Source organism: Ursus arctos, unplaced genomic scaffold (assembly GCF_023065955.2).
Source record: "Ursus arctos isolate Adak ecotype North America unplaced genomic scaffold, UrsArc2.0 scaffold_16, whole genome shotgun sequence".
NCBI lineage: Eukaryota > Metazoa > Chordata > Mammalia > Carnivora > Ursidae > Ursus > Ursus arctos.
Genome location: NW_026622830.1, coordinates 17,003,226 through 17,016,638, shown reverse-complemented (window position 1 = coordinate 17,016,638; position 13,413 = coordinate 17,003,226). Strand labels below are relative to the sequence as shown.

The 13,413-nt window shown below is 45.1% G+C and overlaps 1 protein-coding gene across 2 annotated transcripts in view; it reads right to left on the bottom strand.

The window, feature by feature from the left end:
• The window catches only part of PTPRT (protein tyrosine phosphatase receptor type T), a 1,022,164-nt gene that overhangs the window by 566,823 nt on the left and 441,928 nt on the right, over window positions 1–13,413 (bottom strand). For both annotated transcript variants that reach the window (XM_044385622.3, XM_044385623.3), the window contains exon 7: window positions 4,165–4,458. In XM_044385622.3, coding sequence (XP_044241557.1) covers window positions 4,165–4,458 — 294 coding nt within the window. The remainder of the gene's footprint in view (window positions 1–4,164; window positions 4,459–13,413) is intronic.

Here is a 13,413-nt window from a genome sequence, read left to right as displayed (position 1 = left end):
CCTCTGATCCTACACTGCAGGGGCCATCAGGTGGTTCTCAGGGAAGAGGAAGAGGTAGCCTGCTGGTCTCTCCTGAGCTCCAGGTTTCCAGACGCTATCACCTGCTGTGCATCTTTACCCCACACACAACATCTTCAAACCTGAACTTGCTCCCTTGCCCTGAATCCATCTACTGTCTTTTCCATCCCAGGAAGCAATTCCACCACTCATCTCTCAGCCATCCAAACCAAAAGCCTAGGAACATCGTCTTTGGCCCTCTTATCTCACCCCCACATTCCCTATCCGATAATCTGTCCACGTTCTGGCTTAACTGGCTAAGAGTCTTGTTCTGAATCCAGAGTACTGGGCTAGGATGCTGCTGTGTGGCCAATCTCTTGACCATCTGCACCCTTAAAGGGGAGACCCCGCTCCTGATGCACCAAGGACATACCTGGCCAGTGTGCCTGCTAGACCCGCAAGAACCACAATACATCCCCACCTGCCATTGCTGAATTGGTCCCCAGTATGTTCCTGAGATATACCCGGGATTGTAGCCCGAGCTCCTGCTTTAAGTCTCTGCCACCAGGGTCTAGCACAGAGTCTGGCATATGGAAGGGGCTCCAGAGAGGTTTGGTGGGAAGGCCTGCAGCTGCAGTGGACTAGACCAGGAGGCTGGTCTCCATAGCTGCCAGTCTCCTTACCACCCAAGCTCACACTCCAGAGAACACATGGAGAGTAGACACCATCGAACCATGCCATGGGGAGCTCCCTGGGCCAAGAGACTTAGCACTAAACACTGAATTGATTTGTGATTTTGGTCTGATGATTCTGAGCCTTAGTCTTTCTCCGGTCTACCTCTGGGAGCTGCCTTAAAGATCAGCATAACGGACACACCCCCAAAGGGGCATGCTGGTGTGGCACGGCGTACCAGTGGTTCTTCAATGTAGGTGTGCCTCAGTGTCACTCAGAGGGTTCCTTCAAGGGGAGATTTCTGGGCTTCACCCCCAGAATTTCTGAATCATTCAGTCAGGGCACGGGGCCTGAGAATTCGCACTTCTAACAAGTCCCCCGGGGATGCTAACTCTGCTGGTCCAGGGACTTTGCTTTGAGAACCAGGGCTCCAGACCACTTTAAGAGCACTGCCTTTCCATGGCGACCTGGTTTTTCTCCACGAAGCATGCTATTTCAATATTCGACTTTATGTTTATGTTTTGCCCTTTTTGCTGTTTTGCTGGAATCTTAACTGAGTCTGTAAATTCCTCTGGGCAGAAATTACACCTTCCACACTCCACGTTCTCTCATTTTCTTTTTTGCAAAATAATGAGTACATTTCCAGTGTGATTAATAATAGAAAAAGGAAAGGGGGGGGGACTCAGAGTACCAACCCCAATAAACAGCATCCACAAAATGGATACCAGCCCTGAAATCCACTTAAAAATTAATTATGAGGCAAAGAACATTCTACCATCAGTGGCAATGTGGGAAAGAAGATTATGTTCTTGATGACATGTTTTGTGAAATGTGGGTTATTTAAGATTTTAGCTGTAACTTACTTAAACACCAACATTTTTTGAAATATAAAACCACAAACAGCATTCCAACTCATAATTTTTATAGTGATAGACAATTGTGTTTTCAACATGTAAAATCCATTACACAGTCGTGGCAACAGTTTGCAATAGATTGTAAATTTTTATTGAGATGATCATGTTGCGATTGAATTTCAAAATGTATTATATGACCATCAGCAAACAAGTCCATGGGGGCTGCTAAAGTACTTGGAGTATCATTTATAAAGATCAAAAACCCTGGAAACTTTTAGATTTGCCCTGTGGAAAGAGAAAAGTCTTTGGCAGGATCAAATCAATTACTTTTATGGATGAATATTGAATTGCCAAGCTGAGATAAGGTATTACCTACTTTAATAACATAATCTTATGTCCTTCTAAAATAGTAGGTTTCATAATCGGGTTTCGATAAGGAATTTTACAAAAGGCCCGCTTTCGAAAATAATCAAGAAAATGGCATTTCCATTTATCACAGTGGTTCAAAAACATTCAAAGGAATATTCCCAAGCAATGGACATCCTCACTCAATTTGGGTTCCACACCATCAAGATGCACTGCTGAGGTACTTACGAATGATTACAGTCAATTCTGCTATCGCTCTCGTTTTGACAGCGTGAATGTGTTCCAACACGATTGACATATCAGGAGACAATTTGAGCATAACATGAATGTCACATTTGCTGTGTGTGATTCTGTATGGAAAACACTACTGAAACAGAAAACTGCACGCAGCTCAACAGAGCCACATAGGAATACACAGAATGTACCTACCTCAAACCATCCACCTGCTACGTCCATTGGCCAGGCGTGCTAAGAGCCACATCCATCCACAGCGGATGTCCCGGCTTTCCACCACATTCAGAAGGCACTCTTCACCACCACTGTTGCCCACAGGCTGCAACCTTTCTGACACACACTTCCAAAGCAGACTTGGGGTCCCTTCAAGGAAGCACCCCGTATACACTGCAGGATGTAAGCATACCCTAAACCATTAACATGTGTGACACTGTGCCATCACTTTTACTTACTTTCCTCTCTTTTTAAACGTGTCGCTGATGCTGTAGGAGTGTTGTGCCCCAATCCTACTTCGTCCCATTACCCTGATGGTTTTTACTGCATAACTTTCCATACTGCAATGATTTTTAGGGACACGTATGTCATGTTAGAGTAGAACTAATTGTATTTTGCTTTGTTTTTTTGTTTCACAGGGTCGCTGGGCTGATGGGTCTTTTGCTCCCCACCCAGAAGCTACTGGTGACTCTTTTCCCAGTGGAAGCCAATAGTTCATGCCTCCATTTCCCTGGCAGGCTGGTATAAGCTCTGTATTCCATGCTGATGACGCAAGTTCTCTGTTTTCATTGTAGTGAGACCGATGATCAATGGCGTTAGGGTCAGAAAAACCTGAATGCAAATTCTGACTGTGCCCCTGGGTCAATTCTATGACTTTGGACAAAAAGTTTGAAAATATTGGGTCTCTATTTCTTCACATATATATGAGATAAAAGTACTTACATCAAATGGTTAGAGGAGAAAAATGAGATTATATAAATAATGTGATACGAAGGAAAAACAAAACAAAACAAAACACTGAGTTCTTTTAACTTCTTGAGTTACATCCAGAGCCTGAACATCTCAGGGATACAGTCAGAGATACATTTTAGCCAATGCCCCTTATTAGAAACACCATAGAAGCCTGGAGTCTCCAGGGATACAATACAGTTGGATCAAAAGAACTCTCTCAGACATAGTCCCAGACACCAAACTCTTAAGCAGCATCCAGAAACCTCAGAGACATCGCTAGAGCCCCAAGCCCCCAGAGTGCATGGAGCCAGGAGGTTTGCAGAGATACAGAATCCAGAGGACCCTTGCTGGGACAGTCCTAGTCCAGACTCTCATGCTGGAACCAGGAAGCCCCATAGGATACAGAGCCAGAAAGCTCTTAGGGACTAACACGGTTCCAGAATCCACTGAAAGACACGCTTAGAGCCGGGAGGGACTCAAGATATAGTTGGCACCAGGAACCCTTCAGAGACAGAATGAGGAACCATCAGGGAAACTATGAAAACCAAGGGCTCATTAGGGTCACAAGCCCAGCCAAGGGGTCCTCAGAGACAAAGTTGAAATCATAAACACCTTAGATATATAACAAGAATCAGAAGCACTCAGGGATACAGTTCAAACAAGGCCTTTACAAGGCACACAGGACCAGGAGCCCTTGGGGACACAGGGCCAGGAGCCCTCAGGGACACAAGACCAAAGGCCCTCAGGGACGCTTTCAGCACTAGGAAGCCTCAGACATACAGACACACCAGACGTCCTTGCAGAGCAGAACCAATGTCCCACTGGAAACACTGTCAGGACTGGGAAGGTCTCCCTGATACAGCTGGAGTCAGACGGCTCTATGAATCACAGTCAAAGCCCGGCCATCTCCAGAGTTACCACCGGAGCCCGGAGGTCCTCTAAGGCAAGACCAAAACCTTGACTGTTGCTCTCTACAACAGGACGCACACTCCCACCAGAGAAGTTTCGGAATGATTGTCACAGAAAGCCAAGAGGAGGATCAACTCAGGGCGACTGCCCAACCTCTCAAAACTGGAGCTATAATTGAAGTTCTTACCTGCACACTTGGTTCTGGTGGTGAGGGGAGGCCCTGGTGGTCCCGTGCCTCCCTCCCCTGGTCGTGTGAGCAGCACTCGGATCTCATACTCTACATCAGGGTCCAGATGCCACAGCTTATAATTGGGAGAGTCCACTATGTGGGTCTCGGCCCAGGTGCCCGTGGTGGTGCGATATTCCACCTCCTTGAGGATGATCGGGCCATCGCCGATGATAGAATTGGCATTTGGCTTGATCCACAGGTAGGTGGCCCCTACGGCCAGCAGCTCCGGGGGGGCGATGGGTGTGGGAGGTTCTGGAAGACAAGCAATCAGCAAAGGATGTCAGACCCAAGTGGTTTACGGGGAAGAATCCAAGCATAAGAATAAGGCCAAGGACAGAATTCCAGAGAGAGCCATATACGTACTCACACCCCTTTCTTAATGCCATTCACATCCTACTTCATTTTGTATGTAAATACCTGAGTCAGTATCTCTTCTCCCACACTGGCACATCTCCTTCATTTAAAGAAAATAAAGAAAGAAGGCAATAATGGGTAAATGGTTTTTCTAGAACACAGCAAAGATGCCTGGGTTAATATTCTGCTTTCCATCCTCAAATGAGAACATGTCTTTACTGAAGTGGAGTTTGGTTCAAAGTCCAGGCGAGTCTGAGATATACAAACATTCCTTTCATAGCAACACACAGATTGTTAGTGGAAGTTCTCCCCAAGTAGTGCTAGGAGCCTAAGTAGCAAAAGGATGATGGCACAGCAAAAATTTAGCTTCTTCAACTCCAGCGGGTCCCCTCCAGCAGGGAGAGCGTCACTGGCACAGTGGTCCCTGTGGGCATTGAGGGTCAAGGGAAAAGTCATGCGGAGTTATCCTGCATCTGCTATGAGTTGCCCCTATTCCATTAAGTTCTATTTCTTCAGCTAAATAAAGGAGCCTTTCAATAAGCACTTATGGTGGGTCTTTCTGGCAATTCTTAGCCCACTGGCAAAGCTGCAGAAATAAGCATTAACTTTGTATTCCTTATTTACCAAGAAATCTCATATGCATTACTTTGGGCAAATATTCCACCTCCATTTTGATGGATAAAATCAAACAAAGAACCCAAGCAATGGAGTCACCTAATGGGAGACCATGGAGCAGGTGAGGCAGGATGGAACCCACATCTCTATGCCTTCCCAGACCAGCTGTTCCCTTGGAAAGCTATTTTGCCTCTAGATGCCCATTTTCTAAAAATCAAAGTGTGTATATTTGTTATTTTTTGTCTGCAGCAAAAAAATAGCAGTGGAACAATAAAGAAAATAAGACTAAAGAGAAAATAAGTCCCCTTCCCTACCACCCAATATAATAGCCATTTTTATTTCTCCATGTTCCAACTTCCATTCATATATTTAAGCCTTTTGCATACAGCTACAGCAACACAGAGACCCCATGTTTTTCTTCCCTCACTTATTACATTGTAAAGACTTTGTTTACAACAGGGATTTTGTCATCACTGTCTTAATTAGCTACAGAACAACCTGTCAGGTAACCACACAAACTCATCGCAAATTGCTGGGCACGTGAGTTGTTTCAAGGTTTGTTATGGTAAATAATGCTGCAATGAACATCTTTGTGTAAATGACTCCAGTTTTTCTTGTCTTATGTTTTTTGGAACCAATTGCCAGAAATGGGATCTGTCAATGGATATGAACAAGTCAGTGATTTTTGGAGTAGAATTAGGAAGTGGAGGGTTGGAGGAGCCATCTGGGGGTGGAGTACAACGCAGATGTGTTCAAGAACTTTTGGAGGGCCTCTGGGCTATTCAGGCGGGTAAGGCAGGTGGTACAGATTTCTGTCTGGAACTCGGGTGAGAGCCTCAGGATAGATCAGACTCATTCCGTGTTTGCTTTTTAATTACCTAGCCACAAAGATTCTCCAGAGACAGAATAATTGCTATGAAACAGAGGTGGACAATATTTTCTCAGTGTGACCTGAAGCAAATCTTAAGGGACAACTTCAGATTGCCTCTATTATAGCCTGCCATTTGGTCAGAGAAAGAAATTAAGCAGATTAGTCAAGCTAGATGCTTTTCTTTACAAAGCCATGAAGGTTATTACTCAAGGCCTTGTTATCTCAAAGGTGTTTGCAAATTGATTTTTGGATAATTTGTTCCAGGTAGAAAAGTTAAGTTGGCAGGCAGATAATTTCTGGGCTCATCCTTTGTGCATTTTAGATATATAGACACTCTGATCACCACTGTCAACTCTCCAGCGTTCCCATCAGTTTCCAGGGGGGCCTCAAGGGTGATATTTGGTAGCTCTGTGACGACTCTGCCCAACTCCTTAATATAATTATTCGCAGGCTGGCCCTGGACAGAATTAAGAGCAGCAGACTTCAATACTTTGGGGCTTGAGCAAGTGGCCACATTAAGCTCTCCCCCATCGACTTTACACCATGGTTTTTGTTCTATTTCAGACATTAGCAGTAAATTGCTGACCACCAGAAAGAAAATAAAGTATCAATCTTTCCAAATGTTTGGTCTCTTTTCATGAATTTCCGATGGTAGGTACAATATAGTAACAAACATTCCCTCGAGTAAATAAATGTCTTCATCTCAAATGACTTAGTAGTCCGCATGTCCCTGTGCAGACTAGCCAGTGAGGTTCTCCCTCCCTCTGTCCCCTCAAGAATATATCATGAAGTACATCCCAGCACGTCAGCCACTTGGCTCTAAGCAGCCATCAGATTATTGTTTTGTTTTCTCTTTTGTTAGTAACCACTGATTTATAATTAGCATTCTTTAGAAGTCACATGTTCCAGTAATTCAAAGAAAGAGAAGTAGGGATGAGACACACAATTTTTCTTCTTTATTTATTTTGGTAAGCACTTTCCTTTTTTAAATGTACAGAAAGACCGTGTTTGTCGGTTCTCCTCTTTGACATGAACTGTTCAACCAGACAATGCAAGAAATCAAGGAGGCCATCTAATCCAACAGCCAGGGTCTTCAGAAAGGAAACCAAGGCCCTGGAGGGCTCATGGCCTGTTAACTAGGGGGATGTGGGGGGCAGGGCGTCAGAACTCAGGGCCCAAGCAGCATTCTGGCTCCTCCCTTTTTCTTCTTGTACTTCAGATGTTTAAGTAATTAGCCAGAAAGATCATCCAAGGGTGTCTTTCCTAGTAGTTTTTAACTTTTGAGGATGCATAGGCCAATGTAAAGATCTGGTGAGAAACTCCAGCTTCTCTTCCCAGGAAAATGCACATAAAGCCTATTACTGAGACTTATGCTCACCATTTCAGGCATTCACCGACCCTTCTGAAGCCTAAGCATCAACCCTTGAAGAGGCTATGTTGAGAATAAAGGAAAAGCACAGAAATCCTGCTGACAGACCACATGCCCATAAAAGCCTGCAATTCTCTGGGACCCCAAAGCCACCCTTTGTTGCAGGGGCTAGAAGTTGAGAGTATAATCATGTAAGAAAATGTAACTTGATGTTAGGTTCACAGATCTAGCACTTCCAGGCTCCCATGGTCCTAAACATCCGGGTGAAAATAAACACGTGAGATTTCCATGGGACAATGCAAAGTAAATGTGTAGGCCCTCATGGCCATGACCCACCCAACACATTCACAGATCTCACATTTGGGCTAAAATATCTAATGGATTAAGACATGACCTCACCCATGAAATGCTCTATCCTAAGTAGAAATCTTCTTCAAAGGCTGTCTTCGTAGTTTCCGTTGCTATAACGAAACACCATAGACTGCGGGGCTTAAACAACAGGCATTTACTTCTTACAGCTCTGGAGGCTAAGAAATCCAAGATCAAGGTTACCTGCCAACTCAGTTCTTGGTGAAAACCCTCTTCTAGCTTTGCAGACTGTCTCCTTCTTGCTATGTGCTCCCATAATAGAGAAAGAAAGATCTCTGGTCTCGTCCTCCTCTTATAAGGGCACTAATCCCATAATGGGAGCTCCACTTGCATGACCTCATCTAAACCTAATAATCTCCCAAAGACCACTTCCCCCCCCCCCATCTCCTAATACCATCACATCCAGGGTTAAGACTTCAACATATGACTTTGGAAAGGGAGGGGCACACAATCATTCAGTCCATAGCAGAGGCTATGTTTTCATATTCATCCTCCTCTTCACGAAGGGCTTTGTCTAACTGTCACCATCTTGAGATGAACAACCTGATAGAACTCCCTGTGAAAAGAAACCCCAACTAGTACGTACTCTCTGCTTCTCACATGACAGAGTGCTGAGCATGTGGACTTTAATGGCAGAGAAACGTGGGCTCTCTGGACGCACGGAATGAGAGGGTAAGGTATAGTCAGAGCAGCAATGACAATAAAGTGGAATGAAGGTCATGATGGGGGTGGCAGAGGCAGTTAAGAGGCCCATGAAGGGACCTACCCTGGTTTAGAGGTTAGGGAAGCTCTTGCAGAGAGAGCTTGTGACCCGTGGGCCTGCGACTCATGTTAAGATTGTGAACAAAGAGAGAATGCCTTTGGTGGTCCTGTAGCTCGGAGATGCTGGAGAAGGGACTACACTGGGCGAGACTGGTAAACAGTTAAAACGAGGTGTTCAGAACGTTCATTAGTTCACTCATTCTGCAAACACTGAGCACCTGCTATCCGCCACACACTGTTCTGAGCACCGAGGATTCAGCAGTAAACAAAACAGACGCAATCTTCTGCCAGCGGCTCCCATTTAGCTTTCACTCAAGCACTGAGAGAAAGAGGAGTAAGAAGAAAAGAAGGTAATTCGGAAGCTGATGAGAAGGAGGAACTGGAGAATGAGCCAGGCCCAGGTGTGTGTTTATGGATCGACCAAACGATGTGCATCCATACAAAGGAATACCGTACAGCAAGGAAAAAGGAACAAACTATTAACCCACGCGACACGGGTGAATCCCAAAATTATGTTACGCAAAAGAAGAAGAGAAAAATGCATGCGGATTCCATTTATATGAAAAGTTCAAGAAGAGGCAAAATTGACCGTGGTGATGAAGGTCAAAATTACAGTTACCTATGGGAGCAGGTCCTTATGGGGATAAGGCACAAAAGAACTTTCTCGGAGTGCTGAAATGTACTACATATTCATCTGGGTGATTAAATAATAAAAATCAGAACAATGTTACCTCTGGAAGGGGACTTGAGAAAACTTTCTAGGATAATAAAAATTTTCTGCATCTTGATTAGGGTTGTGTAAGACTCATGAAGCTGTACGCATCAAAGAAAGGTATTTTGCTATATGTAAATGCTATGTTTAAGGACATTAAAGAAACAAACAAAAATACGGTTTGTCTGTGACCCAGCAGGTGGGAAGAACGCCAGTAAATTTTACCTGGAGCTGAACCCCAGACTCTCTGGAGGGAATGAGCTTTTAATTCCATATCATTTATCTCCAAATAATTCTATCAGCATCATTAGATGCTAGAATTCCTACTATTTTTTTCCTAAGAAGAGGTTGTTCCTACACACACCAGCTCTCATCCATGAGCCTTTCCACATATGAAACCACCACCCGCCTCTTTCTACTTGACCCTGCACCATCAACTGTGCAAAGCCAGGAATAAATGTTTCATTTGATGGCACTCTCCGCCGACAAAGTCTGGAACCAAATCCAGAGGGAGAAAGCCTGGCCTTCAGGGAGCTGAGCTGAGAGATGGCACCGGCCCCTCCCAACCGGGCATCAAAGCACTTCAAGGACAAGCCTCTGTGAGCCATCCACATACGAGTACTGGGCAGCAGCCGCCCCAGACCTGCCTAGGCTCTCCTTCAACATGTAGGTGGTGAGGTGACCCCTTAATGTAATTCCGCCTCGTCCTCAGGCAGCAATCTCCAGACCAATTCTGTCTTTCTTTTTCCTGCTGTGAGCGCTTGTAACAGTTTGACTCCCCAGAAATTCCGACAGAGAGCAAAAGTGCTTCAAATAGCTAGAGAGCAAGCTTTGTGCGTATGTATTGTCTGCTCTAGACAGAAATCAAACCTTTTGAGAAAAACTAAAAGTTGCTAAGACATGAAGTGAGCCTCGACATGTTTTAGGTGGATGGAACCTGGCCTCTGACACTTTCCACCACCCTCCGCCCCTATCTGATCACCTTTCTAATTGCATTGCTATTTACTGACCCATGAGAGTCTGTGGGAATGCCCCTACCCCACCCACCAACAGACACGCAGACCCTCATGCTATTTAATCATTCCTACCGCCACAGGTTAGCACATGTCATTTTTCTCGATTAGAGCATCTTTCCTTTTATTTTTATTTTTTATTTTTTTATAATTTTTATTTTGTTATATTAGTCACCATACAGTACATCCCGTTTTTTATGCAATGTTCCATGATTCATTATTTGCATATAACACCCAGTGCACTATGCAATATGTGTCCTCCTTAATACCCATCACCAGCCTATCCCAATCCCATCCCCCCCCCCCCCCCCCCCCCCCCCCCCGCCGAAGCCCTCGGTTTGTTTGCTTTTACTTTTAACCAAACCAGACCCATTTTTCTTTTCAATTCTGCGTCATGGCTACTCAGCTGCATGACCACAGGTCTAGGCACACAGTGGATGCTCAAAGCATCATACTCATTAGATATTCTACTAACCAGTATGCAAGACTGTTTCATAAAATAATGACTTAAGGATCAAAAAGGAAAAGGGAAAACTAGCTTGGAGTCAGGGTCCAAATCTCTCTTTGCCCGCCTTTACCACTAACCAGCTCTGTGACCCTGGACAAACCACACGATCTCTGAGGCTCTCCACTTTTTCATCTTCCAAATGAAAGACTGTTTTACAATTCTAATTAGAAAAGTATCTGAAGTTTCTACCAAGGACTATAGGGATGCCATGTGCATACGTTCACTGACTCTACCTTGACTGTGACTTGTCAACAGGAGACCCCACCTTCTCCCTCCCTGGCATGGACCCATGAGGTCCCTGAGCAGAAATCCCAAGTCGACACAGCACTGATTTACCAGTGCAGGCCCACCAGAAATAGTCTTTGTGCCCCAGCCTAACAGAGAGTTGATGTTCAATAAATATTGGATGTCTTATTCAAAAGATAAATTTTGGTAAGTTTTCCCAAAATAAGAAGTTGGGGTTGCAAAGAAGAGACGAAAGAGAGCAAGAAGGAGAGCGTTACAGAGAACAGGGAGTGGATATTCATGCTAAGGGCTTCAAGTGGTTGGGGAGAAGACATCAAATAAGCAGAAGGGAACAATAATCAAAGACACAACAAAGACAATTTCTTTGAAATAAATTGAGTTTGCAGAGGATGAAGAACATGGTGGGCTTCAGGCATAATCAATGATGAGACTCAAAATTAAGCACAACTGGTAATATTTTGAAATACAAGACAAGGAACGTTCCCACAAGTATCTGGAGTTTTAAAAACAGATCTCCATCGAAACAAAAAAAGACTAAGCAATCAGTTCTCAGACTTCAGCATTTCAGTTTGAAACACTGTGACGTAATGGTGAAGTTGATGAAAACAGTAATAATAACCCCAAATGATGGCAGTGGCAGCGAAGACGTATTGCAAAATTGTATGCACCTGTCACTGTTCTCAGTGACTTAGAGTATTAACTTGTTTAATCGTAACAGCAACACCGGGGGTAGAAACTATTACGATTCGCAGTTTAAAAGAAGGGGGGGAGTGCCTGGGTGGTTTAGTCGGTTAAGCACCTGTCTTTGGCTCAGATCACGATCCTGGAGACCTGGGATCCAGCCACACATTGGGCTCCCTGCTCAGTGGGGAGTCTGCTTCTCCCACTCCCTCTGTCCCTCTCCCGACTCATGCATGCTTTAATAAATAAAATCTTTAGAAGAAAAAAGAAGAAGAAAGAAATGCAGAGTAAGTAACTTAGCCAATGTTGAACAATCAGTAATGTTCAACGACTAGTAAGTTGCCTCATGTTGAACAACTAGTAATTCAAGAAGCCAGGACTGAGGGCCCAGGCAGCTTTATGGCGGGGGGGGGGGGGGGAGTGCCTCCTAACCCTAATAATAAAACACACACACAAGGTTTTAAGAGGATTTCCATGGGCCAAGAATTTTACAGTCAGCTGAACTGTGGTGCATTTGCACGACTAACAGAAAGACACTCTCAGACTCTGAAAAAATGCAGGAAATATAATGTCTACTTGCCCTTCCTTAGAGAAGAAATTACTTGAAGACAGACCCCTGTCCACCTTGGATGAATCAAAATCACGACTCTAGGATGGGGGAACTGAGATACTGAAAGGATTGGTCTAATGGACACACACAATTTCTCTGGAATAGTCTCTCGCTCTTCCCCTTCTCCAGGCGCCTCACTTTTTATTGTCCTTCGAGGGTCAGTTCTCTTCTGGGATGCCCTTCTGGATCTCACCTCAAGCCTGTGTTCTCTGTGCTCTGTGGGTATCTCAGCCCAGGGTCCCGAGACACAAAGCTTGAGACCAGGATTCTGTGCAAGTGACTGAGAAGGAGGAACGGCAGGGGAAAGCTCAGGAAGCCAAACATGGATGTGGTCTGGGCTGCACACTCCATCAGCCTGCTCCCAACGGAGCTCTGGAGCACAGACTGTACCACCTCGCCTGCCCCCCAGCAAAGCAAGGGCGTCATCAGTCATCTGTATCCTGTGTCATCCTTTGGCTAGAGGCTGCTCTAGGGGTGCAGGCCTTGCCCCTCAGCCAAGCAGTGTCCACGTGGCTGAGGACAGTTACCCCGGGAAGACTGTAGTGGTTTCCTAAGACTTCCATAACTAGGCACTGCAAACTGGGTGACTTAGAGCAACAGAACTCTATTGCCTCACAGTTCTAGAAGTGAGAAGTCTGAAATCGAGGTGCCAACAGGGACATGTTCCCTCCGAAGCCTCCAGGAAAGAATCCTTCCTTCCTCTTCTACCTTCTGATGCTTGCCAGCAGGCGTTCATCTTCCCTGGATCATCGACGTATCACTCCGATGTCTGCCTCTGTCTTCACACAGCCTTCTTCGCAGTGTGTCTGTTGTCTCTAGGTCCCAATTTCCCTCTTCTGATAAGGACTCCGATCACACTGGATAAGCACCCACCCTTCTCCGGTAGGACCTCACTTTAACTGAATAAGTTACATCTGCAAAGACCCTCCTTATTTCCAAACATAGTCACGTTCTGAGGCTCGGGGGGAAAAACATGAATTGAGGGGGTAACAATCCATATTCAGTCCAGTAGCAGGGGCAACTGGGAGCCTTCAGCAGCCACACTCCTGGCAACGAGGGGATGGGGGCACCAGGCAGGGGAAGGAGACGTGGATTGC